Source organism: Tachyglossus aculeatus, chromosome 2, assembly GCF_015852505.1.
Source record: "Tachyglossus aculeatus isolate mTacAcu1 chromosome 2, mTacAcu1.pri, whole genome shotgun sequence".
Classification (NCBI taxonomy): Eukaryota; Metazoa; Chordata; class Mammalia; order Monotremata; family Tachyglossidae; genus Tachyglossus; species Tachyglossus aculeatus.
The window spans coordinates 65737576-65757999 of NC_052067.1; the positions used below are offsets into that span (position 1 = coordinate 65737576).

The following is a 20424-nucleotide window of genomic DNA, read 5'->3' on the forward strand; positions in this document are numbered from 1 at the left end:
CTTCCATTCTGCATTGGTATTTCAAGGTCAATTTATTTCTTATGGTAAACCAGGCCTTCAGCCCGGTTAAGCAACATTAGGGTGGTTCCCGGGAATGTTGGGAGAGGAAGACTGGGAGCCTTGCTTCACATGGTTATTAGATGCATGCTATTTCTCCTCCTTCCACCACACACAGACAACTTTCTGGGAATCCTGACAAATGGGAATCCTAAATATCCTCCTGAGAGTACTCCCGAGGCCTAGCTTTCACTTTCCGTCTTTCTCTGGATTATAAGCTCATCGTGGGCAGGGAACATGTCTACTAAGTCTGCTGAATTATGCGCTCCCAAGGGCTCCCAACTGCACATAAAAAGCACTCAATGAATATGATCGATTGGTTGTTTAACAGGGAAAAAGGGCTATTCCCTACTCCTCTGCTAAATGACTGGCAACAGATTGGCATGGGGTAAGTGACTCTGAGGCTAGGAAGATCGGCGGAATGAACAGAAGTATCTCCGCAGCTAGAAGCATGTGGGATATTAAAGATGACTCCCAGTTAGGGAAACATCTTTGCCCCAAATTCCTCCTTGGATGTTACAGGGTCAATATACCTTTTAGAGGAAGTGAACTCAAGGTTATAGATCACCCCCAAGTCAGAGCCAGAAACCAGTGGACACCCCAGTGACCTGCTGGGCACCGGGTGACCGGGGTGCCTGAGTTTGGTGAGGCTGAGTTTGGTCTGGTTGGCACACAGCTGACCCGGTTGGAGATGGGCATTCTCAACCTCTTCTCGTGTCTGTTTTTTGTTGTACTGGACTCTCCCAAGCGCTTATTACAGTGCTCTGCACACAGTAAGTGCTCAATACATATGATCAACTGACTGACAGTTCTTCATGCTGTTGGTCAGTGCTAGGCTAAGCAGTAGAGCACGGGCCTGAGAGTCAATAGGACCTGGGTTCAAAACCCGGCTTCGCCACTTGTCGGCTATGTGGCCTTCGGCAAGTCACTTCACTTCTATAGGCTTCAGTTACCTCATCTGTAAAATGGGGATTGAGACAGAATGCCCCACGTGACACAGGGACTCTGTCCAATCTGATTTGCTTATACCCACCCCAGAGTTTACTACAGTGTCTGCCACCTAATAGTAAGCGCTTAACAAATACCAAAATTATTATTAATGGGCTGTAGGCATGGGCTCAATGCACATTAGTATGTCCTTCATTTTGGCCTCACCACCCTTTAAATGAGAATGGCGAAACCCAAACCAGAGAGGCTATATATACCAATCTCTTCCCTTTTCTTCTATTTTTTTTAAGGTATTTGTTAAGCACTTACTGTGTGCCAGTCTTTTAGACTGTGAGCCCACTGTTGGGTAGGGACTGTCTCTATATGTTGCCAACTTGTACTTCCCAAGTGCTTAGTACAGTGCTCAGCACACAGTAAGCGCTCAATAAATACGATTGATTGATTGATTGCCAGGCCCCGTACTAAGCACTAGGGTAGATACAAGCTAACCAGGTTGGACACAGTCCCTGCCCTACATGGGGCTTTATCTTAGTCCCCCTTGTTAGAGGTGAGGTAACTGATACAACAGGGAAGTGAAATGACTTGCCCACCACGGTCATACAGCAGACAAGGAGCAGGGTCAGAATTAGAACCCAGGTCCTTTTGATTCCCAGGCCCATGCTCTAGCCATTAGGCCACGCTGCTTCTCATCTTGCTTCCTGCTGTGGCATGGGCAGACCAGGCTGAAACCTGGAAGGCGGCAGATTCGGGACACTGCAGCCGTTCACAGAGAGGCAGTGTGCGTGTCCTGTAACGGTAACTGTGTTGGGGAAACATTTTTTCCACCCCCCAAAAGTATGGGGACCGGGCAGGCCAGACCCTCAAGTTTTCAGAGTTTAGGAGCCCCAAAAGCTTCATTAGTGGAGAGCTCATAAATGTGCTATACTCATAGCTTCACACTTTACCCCGGAAGCAGCGTGGCCTGGTGGAAAGAGAACAGGCCAAAGAGTCAGAGGACCTGGGTTCTAATCCCAGCTCTGCCACTTGCCTGCTGAGAGACTTAATCAACTCTCTCTCGCCTATGATACCTCTCTGATCTCCTACAATCCAACCCACACACTCTACTCTTCCAACACCAATCTACTCACTGGACCTTCAGAGGACCTGGGTTCTAATCCCAGCTCTGCCACTTGCCTGCTGAGAGACTTAATCAACTCTCTCTCGCCTATGATACCTCTCTGATCTCCTACAATCCAACCCACACACTCTACTCTTCCAACACCAATCTACTCACTGGACCTCGAATAATCAATGGTCTTTCTTGAGCGCTATGTTCACAGCACTGTACTAAGAGCTTGGGAGGGTACCCTACAAGAGTTAGCACACATGTCCCCTGCCCACAAAGAGCTTACAGTCTAGAGGGGGAGGCAGATATTAATATAAATGGATAATTTATAACACATGATTCATGGATAGGTACATAAACGTTGTGGGGTTGAGGATGGGGTGAAAATCAAATGTCCAAAGGACACAGATTCAGGTGCATAGATGACCCAGAAGGGAAAGAGAGCTGGGGGCTTAATCGTGGAAGGTCTCTTAGAGAAGATGTGACTTTAGTAGTACTTCGAAGGTGGGGAGAGTGGTGGCCTGGTAGATATGGAGGGGGAGGAAGTTCCAGGGCAAGGGGAGGACGTGAAAAGGGTCAGCAGTGAGCCAAGCTAGCTCTCTTCCACCCTTCAAAGCCCTACTGAGAGCTCACCTCCTCCAAGAGGCCTTCCCAGACTGAGCCCCCTCTTCCCTCTCCCCCTCCCCATCCCTCATGCCCTACCTCCTTCCCCTCCCCACAGCACTTGTATATATTTTTGTACAGATTTATTACTCTATTTTACTTGTACATATTTACTATTCTATTAATTTTGTTAATGATGTGCATCTAGCTTTAATTCTATTTGTTCTGACGATTTTGACACCTGTCTACATGTTTTGTTTTGTTTTCTGTCTCCCCCCTCTAGACTGCGAGCCCATTGTTGGATAGGGGCCATCTCTATATGTTGCCGACTTGTACTTCCCAAGCACTTGGTACAGTGCTCTGCACACAGTAAGCACTCAATTAATACAACTGAATGAATGAGTGAATTAAAGAGGAGACCAGGGCACAGTGAGTAAGCTAGCACTAGAAGAACTTAATGTGTGGGCTTGGCTGGGGATCTCGCCTATACCCCGCTGCTGTGACCCCTTGCCTCCATCCCCCCCCACCCTTCATATCCAGCCATCCACCACTCTCCCCATATTCAAAACCTTCCTCAAATTGCATCTCCTCCAAGAGGCCTTCCCTGACTAAGCCCTCATTTCCCTTATCCACCCTCCCCTCCATGTTGACGCTTCACTTGGCTGTGTATCCCTTGAGCGCTTTGATACTCACTCCATCTCCACAGCACTTAGGTACAGATCCATATACTCTACTATTTCCCCTACCGGCAATTTATTTTAATACCTATCTCCCCTTATAGACCGTATGCTCCTTGTGGGCAGGGATTGTATCTTCCAAGTCTGTTGTTTTGTACTCTCCCAAGCACTTAGCACAGTGCTCTGCACATAGTAAGCACCCCGGTGTGGGCAGGGATTGTCTCTATTGCTGAACTGTACTTTCCAAGTGCTCAGTACAGTGCTCTACACACAATAAGTGCTCAATAAATACGACAATGAATGAATGATTGAATGAATGAATAAAGACCAGAGTTTGATTCTCTGAGCCTCACTTTCCTCACCTGTACAATGGGAATTAAATATCCGTCCCCCTTCTCACTTGGTGAGTTCGATGTGGGACAGGCACATATTTATTCTATTTATTTTATTTTGTTAATATGTTTTGTTCTCTGTCTTCCCCTTCTAGACTGTGAGCCCACTGTTGGGTAGGGACTGTCTCTATATGTTGCCAACTTGTACTTCCCAAGCGCTTAGTACAGTGCTCTGCACACAGTAAGCGCTCAATAAATACGATTGAATGAATGAATGAATGAACTGTGCCTGATCTGATTATCTTTTAATTACCCCAGTGCTTAGTCCAGTGCATAGTACAGGACATACTAAGTGTTTAAATACCACATTGTTTTACGACATCATAATTTTATTATAGTTTTTGGCCGACACAGTCTCTGCACTACAGATACGTGCATCTGAGGGAGGGAGAGGGAAGAGAATGGGGAAGATGAATGATAATAATAATAATAATAACAAATGATTATGGTATTTGTTAAGCACTGTCTATGTGCTAGGCACTGTACTAAGCACTGGGGAGGATACAAGGAAATCGGGTTGGACACAGTCTCTGTCCCACATGGGGGCTCACGGTCTCAATCCCCATTTTACAGAGGAGGTAACTGAGGTCCAGAGAAGTGAAGCGACTTGCCCGAGGTCACACAGCAGACAAGTGGCAGAGTTGGGATAAGAACCCATGACCTTCTGACTCGCAGGCCCAATGCTCTATGCCAAAGTATTTGTTAAGAGTTTACTATATGTCAAGCACTGGAGTCTTGTCTTATGCTGTGAAGTCGTCTTCGACCCATAGCGACTCCATGGACACATCTCTCCCAGAATGCCCCGTCTCCACCTGCAATCCTTCTGATAGTGTTTCCATAGAGTTTTCTTGGTAAAAATCCTGAAGTGGTTTACCATTGCCTCCTTCCGTGCGGCAAACTTGAGTCTCCGCTCTCAACTCTCTCCCATGCCGCTGCTAACCAGCACAAAGCACAGGGGTAGATACAAGATAATCAGGTCCCACACAAGGCTCACAACTTAATTAGGAGGGAGAACAGGTATAGAATCCCCATTTTGCAGATGAGGGAACTGAGGCATAAGGAAGCTAAGTAACTAGCCCAAGGACATACAGCAGGTAAGTGATGGAGCCCGGATTGGAACCCAGGTCCTTTTCATTCATTCATTCAATCATATTTACTGAGCGCTTACTGTATGCAGAGCACTGTACTAAGCGCTTTGGAAATACAAGTTGGCAACATATAGAGACGGTCCCTACCCAACAGTGGGCTCAGGCTAGTGCTCTACCCACTAGACCATGCTGCTTCCAAGAATGCTGCATCTAGACTTGATCATGGAAGCCACCAGCCCATGCCTCTTAGGGAAACAGACACGGCTCGACCCCAACCAAGCTTGGGGGAGTAGAGAAATGTCCATACGATCTTTTTAAAGAGCTCACACGTGGTAGGGCGTGTGCAGGGCCTACAGACAGCAGATCCAGATATCATTTATTATTATTATTATTTATTATATTATTATTTATTTATTTTACTTGTACATATCTATTCTATTTATTTTACTTTGTTAACGTGTTTGGTTTTGTTCTCTGTCTCCCCCTTCTAGACTGTGAGCCCACTGTTGGGTAGGGACTGTCTCTACATGTTGCCAACTTGTACTTACCAAGCACTTAATACAGTGCTCTGCACACAGTAAGCGCTCAATAAATACGATTGTTTGATTGATTAATATTAATAATAATAATATGTATGGTATTTGCTAAGTGCTTACTGTGTACCAAGCACTGTTCTGAACACAGTAGGGGCTCAAGAAACACCAGTGATTGACTGACTGGTTATTAGAGAAGCAGCGTGGCTCAGTAGAAAGAGCACGGGCATGGGAGCCAGAGACTATGGGTTCGAATCCCGGCTATGCCACCTGTCAGCTGTGTGACCTTGGGTAAGCCACGTAACTTCTCTGTGCCTCACTTACCTCATCTGTAAAATGGGGATGAAGACTGTAAGCCCCACGTGGGACAACCTGATCACCTTGTATCCCTCCCCAGTGCTTAGAACAGTGCTTCGCACATAGTTAAGTGCTTAACAAATACTATTATTATTACTATTATTATTATTATTATTATTGACTTACCTGCTGTAAGGCTTTGGTGGAGTCACTTCACCTCAGTTTCCTCATCTGTAAAATGGAGGTAAGCTACCTATTCTCCCTTTTTTTTAATGGCATTCATTAAGCGCTTACTATGTTCAAAGAACTGTTAGACTGCAAGCAACATGTGGGATAGAGACTGTGTACGATCTGCTTAGTACAGTGCTTGGCATAGAGCAAGCACAATTATTTATTATTATTACTCAGATTAAAGCCAGGGAGTGGGGGAGTTTGGCTAGGCTATGCCTCAAATATCCCATCCAAGACGCCTCAGAGTACAAACCAGCTGGAGTTTACCAATAACAGCACTGAGAACAGTGCTTTGCACATAGTAAGCGCTTAACAAATGCCATCATTATTATTATGTTAAGGAAGTGGTCACCTTCCTTTTCTCCCTGTCCAAACACCGCAAATTGAGATAACAAAGGGCCTCATTCTCTCACTGCCCACAGCTTTGACCGGAAAGCACCAATACGGGAACCTAGGACACAATGTTGATTTATACCTGACACCCACGTTCACGACTTTCCTCCGCAGCCAGAGTGCACCCAAATTAGGGAGGTACAGGAGAGGGGAGAAACTCCTTGGAAAGGAATGTGATCAGAGTGGGCAGAGAGCAGCTTTGAAGAGGCATCAGGTTCCTTTCATTCTTTCACCTGAAAAGGTCAGGTGGAATTCAAATTTGCCCAAACCTGGCCTTTCTATTCAGAAATTTCTAACGCTTGGCTAAGGTTGAGTGGGTGTGGAGAGCTTTGGACAAAGCCCTAGCTCTGCCAACCTCTTTTCACTCAAGGCAAGAACACGCTGACTCCACCCTGAAAACTTTTCACTCTTTCTCCATAAGCACAGAAAACAAATGCCAGGGCCATTTCCAACTCCAGCCTTATAGGTTGCAGGCTAGTGTGGGAACTCATTAAGTGAAATTGAGACGTGTTCACTTAATTTGATCTGAAGGGCACAGTTGATCCTCTAACAAATGTTAGGTTTACATATATATAATCTGGATATATAGTTCCTCTTGATTTGGAATGAAGAGCAAGTCCAGAGTCTTCAAATTGAACATTTTCATTAAGGGCAGGGAACGTATCTGCTAATTCTGTGGTACTGTACTCTCCCAAGTGCTGAGTACAGTGCTCTGCACAGAGTAAGCACTCAATAAATACCAATGATTGATTGATTTGACACCCAGTCCTACTCCACAGCCCTGACTTCACACCTTTGGGTGGCTCTTCAGAGCTGTTGTCAGCCCTCTCTGATCACATTCCTTTTCAAGGAGTTTCTTGAAAGTCACAGATCCAAGGGCATAGATGATGCAGAAGGGAGAGAGAACCGGAGGAAAAGAGGACTTAATCAGGGAAGGCCTCTTGGAGAAGATGTGACCTCAATAATTCTTTGAAGGGGTGGGGAATGGCGAACTGGGGTATATGAAGGGGGAGGGAGTTCCAGACTAGAGTAAAAAGTGGGAAAGGGGTCAGTGGTCAGGTAGAAGAGAGTGAGTTGGGGGGTGCGTGTGTGTGGTGGGGTGTGTGTGTGTATGTTTTGACACGTTGTCCAAACTGAAGGGGGTCCTTGTCAATTTGTTTAGTTGCCAGTGAGGTGTCCTTCTGGAAATTAAAAAAAAAACCCACCAAACAAAAAAACAGGGTGTGGCTTTGGAAGGGATGAGAGACGTTGAAACAGGAGAAGAAAGCTTACAGAATATTAAAGATGTCTCCTTTCTAAAAAGGAAGAGACACATACATGAAACTACTGTTCAGTGGGTTGGCCAACAATCCAGGGAGCAGTTAAAGGAGGGAAAATAGCTGATAATCTTCCTGAAAGAACCCCCGTCAGGCTGGATTCAGGAAGAGGTGAAAACTTAAGTCTGGGAGCAGTTACTGAAGCTGCCTTTGACTAGTTCCTACCTTTGGCTGGGTCAGGGAACTGGAAAAACCAGTTTGGGTCCCATGGTGATATTACACTGCTTACTGCCCAGGAAATCATCAATTCAAAGACAGAGGCATGTTTCACTCATGTAATCCCTCAGAGGCCACTCCCTTTCTCCCTGTCACTGCACGCCCCGCTCGGGAACAGTGGGATGTTCCATGGTAGGTGGATGGGTTTTCTCCCTCTGAACCTGACTCCAGAGCAGGACACCTCGCCCCCACCCCCCTCAACCCCTGCCCTGCTCCCTCTCTGTCCCGTCCTAGACAACGCCTGTTATTTTGGGGGGAGGTGGTTTCCTCCCCCTGAACCTGACTTCATAGCAGAAAATATTTTACGATAGGGGCAAGTCACCACATAATTGCACTGATAAAAACAAATCTTACAGTCAGTAAAAACAGAGCCGCAGCATTAAAGCAGATATGGAAAATTGAGAAACCATGACAAAATTATTAGGTGTACTTTATACAGTTAATTACAGCTAAAGATACAATGTATTTTTGTAGCGGCTTTTTCAACACAACTTACATTTTAAGTTACAGCACTTGAAACAGAAAAAAAAAATCCTGCTTGACCATAAAATGAGTTCTACAATTATTCTTTGAAAAACCACTCCAAAACAAACAAACCACCCCAATGAGCCCCTGCTCCTTGTGGGCAAGGGACGTATGTTTATTGTTTTACTGTACTCTCCCAAGTGCTTAGTACAGTGCTCTGCACATGGTAAGCACTCAATAAATACAATTGACTGACTGACTCCCATCCCTGCCCCACTCCCTCTCTGTTCTGGCCCTGGTCACCATCAATCATGTTGGTTGTGGTTTTCTCCCTTTGAACCTGACTCACAACAGAACGCATCAACCCCTACCCCTGCCCCACTCTCTCTCTGTTCCAGCTCCGGGCAACATCGATTCAGCATGGCCTAGTGGACAAAGCACGGGCCTCAGAGTCAAAAGGACCTGGGTTCTAATTCTGGCTCTGCCTCTTGTCTGCTGTGTGACCTTCTCTGGGACTCAGTTACCTCCTCTGGAAAATAGGGATTAAGTCTGCGAGCCCCGTGTGGGACAGAGAACGTGTCCAACCTGATGATCTTGTACCTACTCCAGGACTTAGTACAGTGCTGGGCACATAGTAAGTGCTTAACAAGTACCACAAAAACAAACCAAACACCAATTATTTCAGTGGCTGATTTATAAAGGAAACAGCAGCTGTTCTGCACGAACCTCCCTCTCTTTCAGGGAATTGGGCTCTTCCGTAGGCCAGTGGCTCACTTTCTGCCCTTGTGAGATGACTCATTTGACCCTGCTGCCTAAACAGCCAAAGGGAAGCTTCCATTAGTGAGTGTGAAATGTGCTCTGCTTCCCCTACTAGCAGAGAACACTAAACCAATTAATTATTGTAGTATTTGTTAAAGAGCTCACTTGGAGCTGACCACCCAACTGAGCACTGGAGCAGAGACAAATTAATCCAGTTGGACACTGCCCCTGTTCCACATGGGGTTCCCATCCTGGGGGTGGGAGAACAGGTATTTAATCTCCATTTTACAGGTGAGGCAATCGAGGCCCAGAGAAACTAATCGACTCGCCCAAAGTCACACAGCAGGCAAGTGGTAGGGCTGGAAACAAAAACCGGGTCTCCCAACTCCCAGCCCCGCACCCTTTCCACAGGTTATATTGCTTTTCCAAACCAGAATGGCATCGTAGGAGGAAAGGGGGAGGGGGAAGGAGTGGTTTTTTCCAAGTAACTGAGGTTAAGAGTGGCATCGCTATCCTCAGTGCAAATGGAGAGGAATTGAGAAGGGCTGGAATAGAGTGGAGGGGCGAGGGGTGGGATCAGGGGGGTTCGGGAGAGGACCGCTTCCCTCCACCCCAGTCTCGTAGGACTGCCAGACCGGAGTGTTTTCATTCATTCATTCATTCAATCGTATTTATTAAGCGCTAACTGTGTTCACAGCACTGTACTTAGCACTGGGGAGAGTACACTACAACAATAAACAGACACATTCCCTGCCCACAAGGAGCTGGCCCGTCTCCTCAGCACCACGCCTCCCAGACTGGTGCTCTCTTGAATTTGCTTTTTTTAAGTGCTTACTGTGAGCAAAGCACTTCACTAAGGGCTTGAGCACTGTACTAAGCACTATTAATGGTGGTAATGGGGAGGACTAGCAGGGGAGATGACGAGAGGAAGTGCTGCATGCACAAAAGACCTGATGCCGGGGAGCCCGGCTCCAAAAGGAGAACCAACCCATGGTATACAGTTATGCTACAGAAGTCTGGTTCCAACAAGCCCAAGGTGGCTGTTTGTTTTATGGTATTTGTTAAGCACTTACTATGTGCCAGATACTGTTCTGAGCTCTGGGGTAGATACAAGTCAATTAGGTTAGACATGGTCCCTGTCCCATTGGTTCCCCCACCTTCTAGTGGCAGAGACTGCCACCACCCTCAATCCCACCTTCTGAACATTACTGCTCCTGGTCCTCCTTTTTTCTTTTTCTTCATTCAATGGCACTGAGTGCTTACTGTGTGCAGAGCACTGTAGTGAGCATTTGGGAGAGTATGACATAACGATAAGCAGACACATTCTGCATACCCAGTGCTTGTCACATAGTAAGCACTTAAATACCATTATTATTATGCCCAGGGCCACTAGGGCCACCACACCTGTCCTCTTGTCCCTGCCTTACCCTAATAGGAGACTGAAATTGGGCAACTGGTTGGCTGGTGGGGCCAGTGATAATTCCCCATTTATTCTTCCTTTGTAGGAACGACTCAGGCATGTACACATCCCCAACCCCATCAAAAATGTGTTTCAATCAATCAATCAATCGTATTTATTGAGCGCTTACTATGTGCAGAGCACTGTACTAAGTGCTTGGGAAGTACAAATTGGCAACACATAGATACAGTCCCTACCCAACAGTGGGCTCACAGTCTAAAAGGGGGAGACAGAGAACAGAACCAAACATACCAACAAAATAAAATAAATAGGATAGAAATGTACAAGTAAAATAAATAAATAAATAAATAAATAGAGTAATAAATATGTACAACCATATATACATATATACAGGTGCTGTGGGGAAGGGAAGGAGGTAAGATGGGGGGATGGAGAGGGGGACGAGGGGGAGAGGAAGGAAGGGGCTCAGTCTGGGAAGGCCTCCTGGAGGAGGTGAGCTCTCAGCAGGGCCTTGAAGGGAGGAAGAGAGCTAGCTTGGCGGAGGGGCAGAGGGAGGGCATTCCAGGCCCGGGGGATGACGTGGGCCGGGGGTCGACGGTGGGACAGGCGAGAACGAGGTACAGTGAGGAGATTAGCGGTGGAGGAGCGGAGGGTGCGGGGTGGGCTGGAGAAGGAGAGAAGGGAGGTGAGGTAGGAGGGGGCGAGGTGATGGACAGCCTTGAAGCCCAGGGTGAGGAGTTTCTGCCTGATGCGCAGATTGATTGGTAGCCACTGGAGATTTTTGAGGAGGGGAGTAATATGCCCAGAGCGTTTCTGGACAAAGATAAGCAACCCACAACATTTTAGTCGGTTACCGTCATCACCACGCTGCCAAGGTCCAAGAGAACTGGTAGTACAACTACTAATAATGATAATAATGGTATTTGTGAAGTGCTTCCTACGTATCAGGCACTAGACTCAGCTCTAGGATAAATGTGGCATATGCTCAGCAGACACACGGGGCTCACGCTCTGAGTACGTGATCAATACCCACACTGAGGAGACTGAGGCACAAAGAAGTCAAGTGACTTGCCGAAGGTCACCCAGCCCTGGGATCAGAATCCACATCCTCCCCTTACCAGACCTGTGATCCTTTCATTATGACATGCTGTTATTCAAGAGAAGCTGCGTGGCTTAGTGGATACAGTGTGGGCCTGAGAGTCAGAAGGACTTGGGTTCTAATTCCGGCTGCGCCACAAGTCTGCTGTGTGGCCTTGGGCAAGTCACTTCACTTCTCTGTGCCTCAGTTACCTCATCTGTAAAATGGGGATTAAGAGTGGGAGCCCTACATGGGACAGGGACTGTGTCCAACTGATTAACTTTTATCTATCCCAGTGCTTACTTAGATCAGTGCTTGGCACGTAGTAGCACTTAAGTACCATAATTATTATTATTATTATAATTCAACATTGCACTGCCCACTCTGGGTCCCACTCCCCTTTTCCCCAGGGAAACCCTGAACCCTGGACAACAGAGAAACACGGGATCCATCCATGATACAAATAAACCCATCTTGGCCAGTCTCGCCAGCTCAAGGTTCAAGATACGGAAGCCTTACTCACTTGTCATCCTTCTCGTAAATATTCAGCCCCAGGGCATCGACTCCAAGCCAGAGGTCTGTTCCTTTCTTATTTTTGATCTCAAAATAGTTGATCCCGTACATTTCCAAGTCCTGGGCGATCTTCAGATACTCCTGCATGGCATTATCTCTAATGGGGAGATTAAACCAACACATCCATCAGCATTACTAAGGTGAAAGGGTAACGCCAACAGCTTCAATTTTTTTCACCAGGGGATTATATCAGAGAGGGAGTCACATTTTATAATAATGATAATAATGATCAAAAACAAAAAACACAACTCAGGATGACACTATTTCAAAACGTAGATAAACTTGAAAAAAATTAAATCAAACCCAGAGGTGTTACTAAACTGCAATTCTTTCTTTAAAAAACCCATATTCAAAAGACACTCTCCAAGGCAATCCCGCCTGCAGAGAAGCAATTGTATTGTGGAATTTGTCACAGACAGTAACTCACTTCCTGAAAGCGTGGTGGCCCTCCCTCTTCCCCACATCACCCAGCTGGCTGGCTATGTTTGCTGGAGGCGTGTTTACCTGTGGAAACTAACTTTCTAAAATCAAAGGTCTTCAGTGTTTCAAATGTGCCTAGGATAGAGCAAGGGTTAACTTAAGAGGCATTCAATACCTGGTCTCCCTCCTTCTTAGGCTGGGAGCTCTATATGGGACAGGGACTGTGCCCAACGTTTTTCTTTTTTCCTTAGGGTATTTGCTAAGTGCTTATTATATGCCAGGCACTGTACTAACACGCTGGGGTAGATAGAAACTAATCAGTTTGGAGATAGTCCCTGTCCCATATGGGGCTCACAGACTTAATCCCCATTTTACAACTGAGGGAACTGAAGGACAGAGAAGTTAAGTGACTTGCCCAAAGTCAAACAGCAGACAAGTGGCAGAGCTGGGATTAGAACCCAGATCCTTCTGACTCCTAGGACCGTTCTCTACCCACTGGGAACACTGCTACCCCAGAGCTCAGCACAGAGCTTGACCCTTAGTAAGTGCTTAATAAATTTGGCTTCAAGGCTGTCCATCACCTCGCCCCCTCTTACCTCACCTTCCTTCTCTCCTTCTACAGCCCAGCCCGTACCCTCCACTCCTCTGCCTCTAACCTCCTCACTGTGCCTCATTTTCATCTGTCCCGCTGTCGACCCCCAGCCCACATCCTTCCCCTGGCCTGGAATGCCCTCCCTCCACACAACCGCCAAGCTAGCTCTCTTCCTCTCTTCAAAGCCCTACTGAGAATTCACCTCCTCCAGGAGGTCTTCCCAGACTGAGCCCCCTTTCTCCTCTCCTCCTCCCCATCCCCCCCGCCCTACCTCCTTCCCCCCACCACAGCACTTGTATATATTTGTACAGATTTATTACTCTATTTTACTCGTACATATTTACTACTCAATTTATTTTAATGATGTGCATATAGCTTTAATTAGATTTGTTCTGACGATTTTGACTCCTATCTACATGTTTTGTTTTGTTGTCCGTCTCCCCCTTCTAGACTGTGAGCCCATTGTTGGGTAAGGACCGTCTCTGTAGGTTGCCGACTTGTACTTCCCAAGCACTTAGTACAGTGCTCTGCACACAGTAAGCGCTCAACAAAAATGATTGATTGAATGAATGAATGAATGAAATACCAGTTAAATTAAATGAAAATTAGGGCTATGTCTCAAAGAAGAGACCTGCTATCACCCTTTAGGCCTGCCTGGAAATCTTCAAAGCAACCTGCCTGGTAGCATGTCTACATCTAGTAATGGGAGGAATAATATTTCTTAAGCGCTTACTGTGTGCTGAGCACTGTACTACGTTCTGGAAAAGAGAATGCAGGTGGAAATTAGACCCGGATCCTGATCCTTGAAGGGCTCCCAATCTATATCATCTCTCTCCCCAGTCCTGACGTTTTCCCCTGCTGTCACCCAGGCTGGTCAATCAATTAATCAGTGGTATATACTGAGTGCTTACTTGTGTGCAGAGCTCTGTACTAAGCAATATAATAGAGTTGGTAGACATGTTCCCTGCCCACAATGAGCTTAAAGTTTAGTTTACAGTCCAGTTTACAGTTATGGAACAGTCTCTGAGTATGGGAAAAGTGGTGTGGTCTAGTAGAAAGAGCACAATCCTGGGAGTCAGGGGACCTGAGTTCATTCATTCATGTCATTCATATTCATATTTATTTAGTTCATGTCATTCAACCCACATATTCAATCCATCACTAAATCCTGTCAGTCCAACCATCACAACAGTGAGCCCTACATGGGACAGGGACTGTGTCCAACCTGATTTAATCCATCAGTCAATTGTATTTATTAAATGCTTACTCATTGTGGGCAGGGAATGTGTCAGTTTATTGTTTTACTGTACTTCCCCAGTGCTCAGTACAGTGCGTGCATACACTAAGCGCTCAATAAATATGAGAGATTGAATGAATGAATGTGTGCAGAGCACTGTACTACGCACTTGGAAGAGTACAATAAAACAATAAAACCAACACATTCCCTGCCCACAGCAAGTTTACAGTCTAGAGAATGAGCTTCTAACTTCTATCTACCCTAGTGCTTAGTACTGTGCTTGGCACATAGTAAGCACTTGGCAAATACCATTTAAAAAATAACAACCGCCCCGTCCCAAACCAGCAGAGCGAGAGTGCCTGTCCCCCCACCCACCCAATTACTCACTTGAGCATTCCCCGGTGTTCAGCGTGCCACACCTGGATCCGATCTTCCCACTGGTCCCGGGACAGTTTGTGCTGGTCCATCACTCTGAAACACAAGGACACACAATGAGGGACCCCATTTTGTTTCCAGAGCTCACAGGTCACCCCCTCCTCTTCTTCCTCTGCCTCCAGGATCTTGCCACTTGCGCTCCCATCTCCTCCAGCCCACCAGAACTTGTCCGGTACCACCAGAACCGACTTTCCAGGCTCCTCTGCCACGTGTAGTGTTAGAGCTGGCAATCTCCCCTTGCACAAGTTCAGATGTGTTCTGTTACAGGGCGCTTAGCCCAAACCTCACCGGCTCTCAGGAGAGAGAGGCAGAGAAAGCTCGGGGGGGAGAGAAAACCCCTTCCTTCCTTTGGCAGGACAGGGACAAAGACAAGGCCAAGGACCCAGCAGGCCACCATTCATTCAGTAACTCAATCAATAGTATTTATTGAGTGCTTACTGTGGGCAGAGCACTGTAAAACACAATAATAAACAGCCACATTCCCTGCCCACAATGAGCTTACAGTCTTCCTGACAGGGACTTTTACATCTTTACAGTAATGGTGGTATTTGTTAAACGCTATGTGCCACACACTGTTCTAATAGCTGGGGTGGATACAAGATAATCAGAGTAGACACAGTCCCTGTTCCACAAAGGGCTCACAGTATTCATCTCCATTTTACCATTGAGGGAACTGAGGCTTGGAGAAGTGGAGTGACTTGCCCAAGCTCACACAGCAGACAAGGGGCAGAGCTGGGATTAGAACCCGGGTCCTTCTGATTGCTCATGCTCTTTCCACTAGACCATGGCACTTCTCAGCCACATTAGGGGTGGCTGAGCCCAGGCAAAGCTACTGGCCCCTCCTGCTTTCCACCCCGCATTTCTGCAGCGACAGGACATGCAGAACTTTCCGCTCCCAGGACCTGTGGAAATAGCAACCTTCCTCTCTCTGCTGCCACTGTGCAGCCGAGGATAATCAGGAGCGAGGGGTTGGTTCTTAAATGGTCCTGGCTAGAGTACTGGTAAATAGTCACACTCAAGCTGAAGTGCATTCGGCTTTCTAGCCCAGCCCTCCACCGCTACATAGGCACAGTGAAAGCAGCATGGCTTAGTGGAAACAGCCCGGGCCTAGAAGTCAGAAGGACCTGGGTTCTAGTCCCGGCTATGCTACGTGTCTGCTGTGTGACCTTGGGCAAGTCCCTTAACGTCTCTGTACCTCAGTTACCTCATCTGTAGAATGGGGATTAAGACTGAGAGCCCCACGTGGGACAGGGACTGTATCCAATCTGATTAATTTGTGTCTATCCCAGCACTCAAAACAGTGCTTAGCATAGAGTAAGCACTTTACAAGCACCGTAATTATTCATTATTATGTCCCAATGACCCCTGGGGTGACCTTAGGTGCTTGGCGCTCACCTCTGAGGGATGAGGCGCTCTGAGTTGAGGTACCCAGCCTTATGCTTCTCTTTGTTGTAGTCTCCGAACTTGGCCTGCACGGCGTAAGACCCCAGGAGCACAGCCGTTTCTGGCGGGCAGTAGATCTCGTCGCTGAGTATGCCCTCCTTCACCTGCAGGAAGAACAGCTTCTGGGTGATGTCCTGGATCAGCTCCTCGGGCACGTCTTCGGGGTAGAACTTGGCCCGGAACTTGAACTGGAGGGGACTCTCCTTTCGAACCTCCTGGGCGGAGACCTGTGCAAGAAAAACCGGAACGGGTGAGAAAAGTGACCTGGGCAAAAGGAAAAAAAAAATCTGCTAAAATCCGCCCTCTCCTCTCCATCCAAACTGCTACCAAATTAAGCCAAGTGCTTAACGTATCCCGCCTTGATTATTGCATCAGCCTCCTTGCTGATCTCCCTGCCTCCTGTCTCTCCCTTCTCCAGTCCACACCTCACTCTGCTGCCTAGATCATTTTTCTACGAATATGTTCAGTCCACATTTTCCCACTCCTCAAGAACCTCCAGAGGTTGCCATCCACCTACGCATCCAACAGAAACTCCTTTAAACTTCTTAAATCTGCTCGCCCATCCTACCTCACCTCACTGATCTCCTAATACAACACAACCCGCAACATATTGCTCCTCCAATGCCAACCGACTATCTGACTAAATTGAGGCCCAGAGAGTTTAAGTGACTTGCCCAAGGACACACAGAAGGCCAGGACTAGATGCAGAACTAGATGGGCCTCAGTTACCTCATCTATAAAATGGGGATGAAAACTGTGAGCCCCCCGTGGGACAACCTGGTCACCTTGTAACCTCCCCAGCGCTTAGAACAGTGCTTTGCACATAGTAAGTGCTTAATAAATGCCATTATTATTATACAGCACTTACAACAGTGCTTGGCACATAGTAAGTGCTTAACAAATACCATTATTATTATTATTACTATTATTATTATGACTCAATCTTGTCTATCTCACTGCCAACCCCTCACCCAGGTCCTCCTTCTGGCCTGGACCTCTGTCCTCCTTCACACCCTATCACTATCCCCACCTTCAAAGGCTTATTAAAAGCACACCTCCTCCAAGAGGCCTTCCCTGACTAAACCCTCATTTTCTCTTCTCCCACTCCCTTCTGCATCACTCTTGCATTTGAATTTGCACCCTTTATTCACCCCACCCTCACCCCCACAGTATTTATGTACATATCTATGATTTGTTCATTTATATTAATGTCTCCCCCTCTAGAGAAGCAGTGTGGCTCAGTGGAAGGAGCACGGGCTTTGGAGTCAGAGGTCATGAGTTCAAATCCCAACTCTGCCATTTGTCAGCTGTGTGACTTTGGGCAAGTCACTTAACTTCTCTGGGCATCTAGAAAATGGGGACTAAGACTGTGAGCCCCATGTGGGACAACCTGATCACCTTGTAACCTCCCCAGTGCTTAGAACAGTGCTTTGCACATAGGAAGTGCTTAATAAATGCCATTATTATTATTATTATTGGGCTGCAAGCTTGTTGTGGGCAGGGAATACGTCTACCAACTGTTATACTGTAACAATCAATGGCATTATTGAGCACTTAATATGTGGAGAGCACTGTACTAAATGTTTAGGCGAGTAGAATACAATACAGTAAATACCACTGATTAATTAAAACATGCAGCCTTGGTTTTCAAGCCGCAAAAGTGAGCCAACAAGAGTCCGACCAAAGATTTCTCAAGAGGCCACACTCGTGCTAAGGGCGGCCTTAGAAGAACACGTCCAAGCCAAACCCGCTCGGCAAGGACGGCTTGCCCTTTAAACACAAATCCACCAGCCCTCCCCAGGGAGTCACGGTGGTTGACCACAGAGCCTTGTGAGGATGTGGCTGAGGAGAACATGTTTGCATCGTACGAGGTTTTCATCTTGAGACTGCTAGAAAACGTACGAATCTGCTCTTAAGAGCTGGGCAATAGAGATGAAGTGCCTCCTGCATAATAATGGCAGCATTTATCAAATGCTTCCTGTGTACCCAGCACTGTGATAAGGGCCACAAGATAATCAGATGGGACATGGCACCTACCGCGTTCAGAGCCCACAGTTTAAGAGGGAGGGAGAACGACTATGTTACCCCAATTTTACAGATGAGAAAAATTGAGGCACAGGAAAGTGAAGTGATTTGCTCAGCAGGTAAGGGGTAGAGCTGGGCCTAGAACCCAGGTCTCCTGACTCCCAGCCCCCCACTCTTGACACCAGGCTACACGGTGGTGGCTACGGAGGAAAAGGACTCCAACAAACTTCAAAAACTTCTGTGTGTGGGTGGGTGGGTTTTCCCCAAGGCAAAGCTCAAAACTCCCAGGTCAAACAATTAATTTTGTTGCATTTCCAGACCCCAGACAGATTGGTTTAAAGCAGAAGGAAAGAAAAAAAAGAAGAATCTCCTCTCCCAAGACTCTGCAGCTTCACTTACATGGCTCCATTTTTTTTAAACAAGAAAAAGACAGCGACGGGGTAAGGTCTGAACAGGGTGCGCCCATCAGCGGTCAGTGTCACCGGCGGCAAGCTGAGGGCTTACCTGTCAATCGTTAACTCCCATTTACCTTTTTATCAAGTTTCAGCCAGGTTGGAAATCCTTTATTATCCACATATTGAAGGCCAAAGTACCACACCTCTCGCAGGCCGATCGTCTTTACCACCTGAAACATGGACAAAGAGAGAGAGAGATGTCTGGTGGGCCTAGGGCAGGGGGCGGTCCCCAATCAATATTATTACTATTATTATTAATAACAGTAATAATTGTGGTATTTTTTTAAACACCATGTACCATACTATGAGAAGCAGCATGGCATAGTGGATAGAGCACGGGCCTGGGAATCAGAAGGTCATTGGTTCTAATCTCAGATCTGCCACTTGTATGCTGTATGGCCTTGGGCAAGTCACTTCACTTCTCTGGGCCTCAGTTACCTCTTTGTAAAATGGGGATTGAAACTGTGAGCCCTACATGGGCTAGGGACTATGTCCAACCCGATTTGCTTGTATACACCCCAGCGCTTGGTTCAGTGCCAGGCACACAGTAAGTGCTTAACAGATACCATTATTATCATTATTATTATTAGACCAGGCACTGCACTAAGCGCTGGGGTAGATACAAGATAACTGGGTTGAATATAGTCCTTATCCCACATGGGGCTCAGAGCCATAATCCCTGTTTTACAGATGAGGAAACAGAGAAGTAAAGTCATTTGCCCAGGGTCACACAGCAGACAAGTGGTGAAGCCAGGATTAGAATCCAGGTCCTCTGACTCCCAGGCCTACGTGCTTTCCACTAGACCACACTGCTTCTCAATAATCAATCAGTGGTATTTATTGAGTGCATATGATGTGCAGAACACTGTACTAAGCACTTGTGAGAGAACAATATAGCAGAATTAGGACACATTCCCTGCCTATAATGAGCTTACAGTCTAGAGACCCCGAATTTCCCTCCCCATGCATTAATCAATCAATCGATCATATTTATTGAGTGCTGACTGTGTGCACAGCACTATACTAAGCACCTGGGAGAGTACAATAGAACAATGTTGGGACACAAGTGCCCTGCTCACAACGAGTTTACAGTCTAGAGGGGGACTGAGAGACAGCAGAATGGATTTCCTGGGAAACCCTGGTCTGCCTGCCTGCCTCTGGAAGACTAAGAGGATCTACAACACCTCTACATGGATGGCAGCCATCGTTCCCAGTCAACCAGTAAAGTCCCAGACCCGGGATGCTAAGAACCACAGCCAACATGACATGGGAACAGCAGATGGCACACGCCCAGGGTGGCAAAGTAGGCCATCTGGCAAGCTGGGGAGCTCTCTAGCTCTCCCCTGCTTCCCAGCCCACAAACACACCAAAAGGGAAAGATTACCTCTCTGGCTTCCAGCTATCTAGTCAATGAAATCACTGGCAGACCAGGTTCAAGACTTGCCACGATGCCAGTGGGGAGGTTAAGGGAGAATGAAGGGATCACTTTGGCTCACAGGGACACTCTGGACCTATAAAAGTGTGGACTCCTCCAGGAATGCCCCAAGGGAGTTGGGGGAAAACCAAAAAAGCAAGCATCTCATTTAAATGTAGCAGACGGGTTCCGAGAAAGCAACGTGCCAACACAAAGGATTTTTGTGGAGGGCGTCAGCTATTGGGGCTGAGA

At 46.9% G+C, this 20424-nt stretch overlaps 1 protein-coding gene across 1 annotated transcript in view; it reads right to left on the reverse strand.

Moving 5' to 3' along the window:
• EZR (ezrin) overlaps positions 1 to 20424 on the reverse strand; it is an 83977-nt gene that overhangs the window by 12807 nt on the left and 50746 nt on the right. The window contains exons 4-7 of the mRNA XM_038760609.1: positions 18833 to 18928; positions 16231 to 16505; positions 14788 to 14871; positions 12102 to 12248 (exon numbers count right to left, since the gene is read on the reverse strand). Of these exons, the coding sequence (XP_038616537.1) occupies positions 12102 to 12248; positions 14788 to 14871; positions 16231 to 16505; positions 18833 to 18928 (602 nt within the window). The remainder of the gene's footprint in view (positions 1 to 12101; positions 12249 to 14787; positions 14872 to 16230; positions 16506 to 18832; positions 18929 to 20424) is intronic.